This window comes from Nicotiana attenuata, unplaced genomic scaffold (assembly GCF_001879085.1).
Source record: "Nicotiana attenuata strain UT unplaced genomic scaffold, NIATTr2, whole genome shotgun sequence".
Lineage (NCBI taxonomy): Eukaryota > Viridiplantae > Streptophyta > Magnoliopsida > Solanales > Solanaceae > Nicotiana > Nicotiana attenuata.
The window spans coordinates 24,935-31,058 of NW_017672981.1; the positions used below are offsets into that span (position 1 = coordinate 24,935).

Consider the following 6,124-nt stretch of genomic DNA (forward strand, 5'->3'; position numbering starts at 1 on the left):
CATCACAGATCTTTATATAATTCCTCAAAAGTCAACCTCGGGTCCGTCCGGTCAAAACCCGGGTCCAAGGGTAGATCTTGACAACCCATAACCCCACGAGTCTATATATGTGTGTTTTTTTTCAAAATCTGAGTCCATTTCAACTCTCAAATCCCAAATTTTTATTTTTCAAAACATAGATAAAATTTTCCAAAATTACACTTTGATTATCACAAATCTGATTTAAATCTCACATATAATCATGAAATATAGTTGAAAATTGATTAAAACTACTTACCCAATGATTGTAGGTGAAATCCCTTCTCCAAATCGCCTCCTACCGAGTCTAGGATTCAGAGATATGAAAATGAGACTAAAATCCCGACTTCCAGCCCTTATGTTCAGGCGCAGATTTCGCAAATGCAACACAATGCGACATGCAGACAAATAATCGCAAATGCGGCTCCTGAAAAAACCTAGTGAATGTCACAAATGCGACCCTGACTTCGCAAAAGTGACAAGGACATCGCAAATGCGACAAGCTAGCCTAGGCCCCCTTTCGCAAAAGCGAACTAAGTGTTGACAAATGCGAACCTAACAGTTCCCAGCACATCTTGCAAATGCGATTTCCCACCTTGCAAATGCGATTTCCCACCTTGCAAATGCGAATTGTATCTCGCAAATACGAGATCTTAAGCACCAGCAAATCTGAACCTTCAACAAAACTCTCCGGAACACGTCCGAAACTCACCCGAGCCCTCGAGGCTCCACACCAAACATCAACACAAGTCTAAAAATATCACATGAACTCGCTCACGCGATCAAAATATCGAAATAACATCCGGAACTACGATCAGACATCAAAACACATGAAATTAATAATGAAACTCAAAATTTCTAAAAACACAACCACGCGTCCGATCTATCAAATCAACTCGAAATGACGCCAAACTTTGCGAACAAATTCCAAATAGCATAACGGACCTATTCCAAGTCCCAAAATTATATTCGAACCCGATAGCCATAAAGTCAAACCATGGTCAAACTTAGGAATTTTCTAAACCTCAAATTACCAACTTCCGGCAAAACATGTCAAATCCACCTAGGGACCTCCCAATTCAATTTCGGGCATACAACCAAGTCCAAAATCACTATACGAACCTATCGGAGCCATCAAAATATCGTTCTGGGGTCGTTTTCACAAAAGTCAAATCTCGGTCAATATTTCCAACTTAAGCTTCTAAAATGAGAACCACTCATCCAAATCAATCCCGAAACTTCCCAAATCGAATTCGACCATACACACAAGTCATAATACACATTATGAAGCCAATCAAGACCTCGAACCACTGAACGGAACGCTAAAGATCAAAACGACCGGTCGGGTCGTTATACAAACTTGTATTTTTTTGTTTAACAAAATATATTTAAAATATAAGAACAATTTTAAAAGAATAAATTAGACTAATAATAAATAGTACTCATATTATATTTCTATATTACTAAACTTTACATAATTACCGCATAACTAATCTTCGTATAAATAATTCATGCATAATTAATTTCCGCATAACCAATTATTGCATAACTAATAATTATATAACTAAATCCTACATAACTAATTCATGCATAATTAATCCCTATATAACTAATACCTGTATAATTTTAACCGACAACCAAACGACCCCTTAGGTGCACAATCACATCCCAAAATCAACCACGCTCGTGACCACATGCAATAGTAATGTCTTAGTCATTCCCTTCCAAAACTCACTGTTTACTCTGTATGAAGTACCTAAATTTATGTAAATGTGATGTGTCTGCTTTTTTCTTGTGACCAAACCATTAAGACATAAAAATCATTTTCCTTCATTTTCCATGTAAACATTTTCAGTTCTCTTCTCCGTCTTCAAACTAATTAATAAACCCATGGCAGCAAAGCCAATTAGTTCCCCACCAAAACTTCCTCTTTTTGCCATGAAATCACCTCAACATTCAGGAATACTAACACCACCACTTCACACTTTAGCTTCTGTTCCTTTTAAATGGGAAGAAGAGCCAGGCAAACCTAAACCTTGCACTGACATTATAACTTTACCAAATTCCATTTTCAATGAGCCCAAATGCTTAGAACCTCCTCCTAGATTTTACTTAGAAAATACCAAAACACCCTCCCCTACTACTGTACTTGAAGGACCGTATAATATACTAAAGCCCAAAGGCAGAGGGCAACTTGGTACTTTGGTTCTTTACAAGAATAATAAAGTGCGTAGAAGAAGAGGAAATTGGTGGCAGCGGTATTTAAAACGTAAGGAAACAAGTGTGGATTCAACAGATTGTGGGAGTGGCAGTGATGAAGGTGGACATAATTCAAGTACTGTGAAAATGGCTAGACTTAGAAGAAATGGAAGCTTTTCTGGCCTCACTCAGTCCAGGCCTCACATCTGGGTAAGTATTTACAACTCCATCCTTTTTTATTACTGACAAGTGACAAGAATTAAGGCCCCGTTTGACCATGAGTTTTGCCAAAATAAATTTGTGATTTATTTTCAAAATTCATGTTTGGCCATAAATTTTTTTGTCCATATTTTGGTCAAATCCCAAATCCCAAATTTCAAATCCCAAAATCAGCCTTTGGGACAAAATCCCAAAACTTGGGAATTACGTATATGTTTTTCCAAAATAAAGTTGGAAAATATATTTTGAAAACGTATGTCCAAACACATTTTCATATTCAAACCAAACTTCACCCAAATCAAAATTTTCAAAACAAATTTGGGATCTATGGCCAAATGCTAGCTAAGTATTGAAGAGTACGTTTTAAGAGCTAGAAGCTAGTAATTTTTTCTATGAATACTCGTGCTATATTTCAATTTAGATGAAGTTGTTTGATTCGGTGTGGAGTGTAAGAAAAAAAAATATGTTTGAAACTAGGGTCGATGGGAGTGAAGGTGTAGTTTTGGTAAATATTTTTCAAATGAATTCATAAGAGAGTAATTTTTCAAAAATATTGAAGTCAAACAAACGCAGAAAAATTAAAAAATATTCTTTCATACCAAACACATCCTTTATGCTTCTCTCTTCCCTTTTTTAAGTGATGCACCTATATTCTAAAAATACTAAATTCGCTGCTTACCGATGACTAATTTAAGAGAGGAGAAATTCAGAAAATATTTCTTTTTATATGTAGATTTCAGTTCTATTAGTGGATTGCTCTCTCACTTTATTCACTAAGAAATTAATGAGTTTAACAAATAGGCTCATAATTAAAGTGAAGTATGAAACTAGTTGTATGTTATGACTAGATTAAAAGTATGATGTGTACTTAAAGGTGGTAAGACAAAAAGGCTTAATAATTCCTCCGGTCCACAATAAGTGACCAATTTATTTTTTTATTTTGATCCAAAATAAGTGTCCATTTATATAATGAAGAAAATATTCAATTTGTTTTTCCAAAATTACCCTTATGTACGTATCCCTAAAAAGTCGTTTACTTCTCCATATTTGAGCAGAGAAGTAAGTGCTACTATAACTATACTGCAACATTTAATTAAAGGTACATTAGTCACACTAACTATTTTTGTTTAGAATTTAATATTTCTTTAATGGGTCTGTCCAAAGCAAATTGATGTACGAGAGTGAGTAAGTTTGTTGAAGTTGAAAATGAAAGTGGGGTTATTGCACGGGTAACTACTTTCACTTTTGGCAATTAAGTATGAACATTTCTCCCTCCTATTTATGTTATTTTTGGTGTTTCTGCACAGAATATAATAATCTTAATGTTGTTAGTCTCGGATTTTTGCATTTCTTACTCCAAATTAACATTTTTACTACAATAAATCATTTGTGTGCTATCATTGGCTTTGATCGTTATGCCCCCTCTATTTTTTCATTATTTAGAGAACTTCAATCCTCTATATACCTTGTCAAAGTTCAGTTAATTGCTGAATCTGTAATTGTTCTTCTTCTTTTTTTCCGTTTTGGTTCTTTATAAAATTCGTTAATGTCCAAAATTTGTAGGCTTCCATATACGAGGGTTTCAAGCAGGTCATACCGTGGAAGAACAAAAAATCAAAGAAAGAAATGCCAATTGTATAACATGAGCTGCTCTATTAATCAATTCAAGAGTGGCTGACTGCTTTATCTAGTGGTATTTTAAAATTCCTCGTTATATATAGTGTATAAAAGTAATGGAATTACGTTTTCCCTCTGAGATGTAATATACAATCTTTAACTTTAATTGCTACTTTAACCGGAGGCGGATCCAGGATTTGAAGGTCGCGGGTTCATCTTTGGACTCAATCAAAATTTGTTTTGTATCGCCTCTGCCTTTAACGTACTGTAAATATGGGGTGCGCCGTATGACTTTCTACTCCATCTTTCTGTTTTACTTGTCCATTTTACTAAAAATATATGTTTATTTTTACTTGTTCATTTTAGTAAATCAAGACAAGGACAATCTTTTTTCTTTTTTGTTTACCCTTATTATTATCTACTTATTTCTCAAATTATGTTTCAAGACATTATTATGGGTAAAATTATAAAATATATATACTTCATTTACCTTTTGTTAAAAGGAGTGCAAAAGGGAGTATTAGCCATTGCGATCTCTCGTTTATTTTGTAGTTACATAGAGGTCATTATTGCTCTTGTACCATACATGAGAAGTATGTAAAGCTGAAATTTCGGCTTCGGCGTTTCATAAAATTTTTAATTTTCACTTAAAGATGCATTCTGGAAATTTTCAAAAATTTGAAAAACTCCAAAAACTTATTTTTCAAAAATTTCACTCAAATCACTCACAAAACTTTAAAAACAACCCGAAATTATATTCATGTCCAAACACAACTCTAAATTTCAAATTCAGTTTCACTTGAAAAAAAAATTTCACCCTTTTTTGAAATTTTATATTCTTATGTCCAAACGCCAACTAAAGTGTTCCTTTTCAGCTTCCTCACAACCTCCACTCTTGAAGAAAAGAACAGAAGAGAAAAAAGTAGATGACAAAAAGCTAGATGTTTTTGTCTCATCTACCAAAAATTTAGTAGGGAAAATTATTTGGTACGTTTAACCGGTAAGACATATATAGCAGATTAAAAAAGAAAAAGAATAGATGACATGCATTACAACAGTCATCTTAGTAATAAGGAGGGATACGCCCATGAACCAAATTTATTGAGAGAGCTACAATTAAAGCATATATATATATATATAAAACATGAACCGACCATCGAACCCTGTTTAATAAGTAGAACACATTAGCTATCCGTTCTCAGGTTGCGAGTTTGCCTCGATTTGGTACTGCTCTTGCGGCCCACACCGAAACAGTGCTTTACCCCTAGATATCCAGTCAACTGCTACGCCTCAACGCATTTCGGGGAGAACCAGCTAGCTTTGGGTCTTTTCTTTCTGTTACTTCAAAAGTAGTTGCTTCAACTTCTACCACTCGAATTTTTTATATTCCTTTTTATCTCTCATCAAACTTCTTCTGGAAATCCTATCTATTCTTAGCATGATATTAGGAAATCTCATTACCATTACTCAAATAAAATGTGGCACACAAATATAAATCAAGAGATTCAATATATATAATATATATACATAACTTTTTTTTTTTTTGCTAAGCTATATGGTGTAATTTTTTTAGTTAATGGGTATCAATTGATAGCACTTAAACAAAGCTAGCTTCGCCACCGCATATGACTAATTTTTATATTTATGTATTAAATAATATAATTAATTGGTTGATAATATTTAAGAAGGTTTCATGATTGAGTTGGTTAAGGACTCTAAATATTACTAAAATTTTTTGCACTGTCATTTCGAGATAACATATTTGTTGCGCTAATGGGCTTGCCGATGTTCATTGGAAGAATGGAAAAGGCCACCAGGAAAGGCTTACTCATTCTCTAGCGGAGTTGCCCAGCTACTGAAATCATATGTTTTTTTTTCTTGAAATATTATTAATACTTAACTAGTGACATTACATGGGAGTGATGTCTCATTAGGAGCATCTGAACTACCTAAGCCAGTAGGGCTATTTGACGCAGGATTACAAAAACTATTAAGGTTTCCAAGTTCAACCAAGTTATTCGGTACATTAGTAGATACTAGTCTAGTACTAAGTGCTTCGATTTTGTTTTCC

The 6,124-nt window shown here is 34.0% G+C and overlaps 1 protein-coding gene across 1 annotated transcript; it reads left to right on the forward strand.

Moving 5' to 3' along the window:
- The first annotated feature begins 1,765 nt into the window (after positions 1 to 1,765).
- LOC109215084 (uncharacterized protein At4g00950-like) lies at positions 1,766 to 4,356 on the forward strand. Its single transcript, XM_019379102.1, has 2 exons — positions 1,766 to 2,427; positions 4,000 to 4,356. Exons 1-2 carry the CDS (start codon positions 1,909 to 1,911, stop codon positions 4,075 to 4,077), a joined length of 597 nt encoding a protein of 198 aa, XP_019234647.1. The 5' UTR covers positions 1,766 to 1,908; the 3' UTR covers positions 4,078 to 4,356.
- Positions 4,357 to 6,124: the final 1,768 nt, after the last annotated feature.

What these genes read in the sequence shown, in the direction of transcription:
- LOC109215084 (XM_019379102.1), top strand. Translation starts at nt 1,909, where the DNA reads ATGGCAGCAAAGCCAATTAGTTCCCCACCAAAACTTCCTCTTTTTGCC. An exon ending in AGTCCAGGCCTCACATCTGG is followed by an intron (nt 2,428 to 3,999) that starts GTAAGTATTTAC and finishes CAAAATTTGTAG; the next exon opens with GCTTCCATATACGAGGGTTT.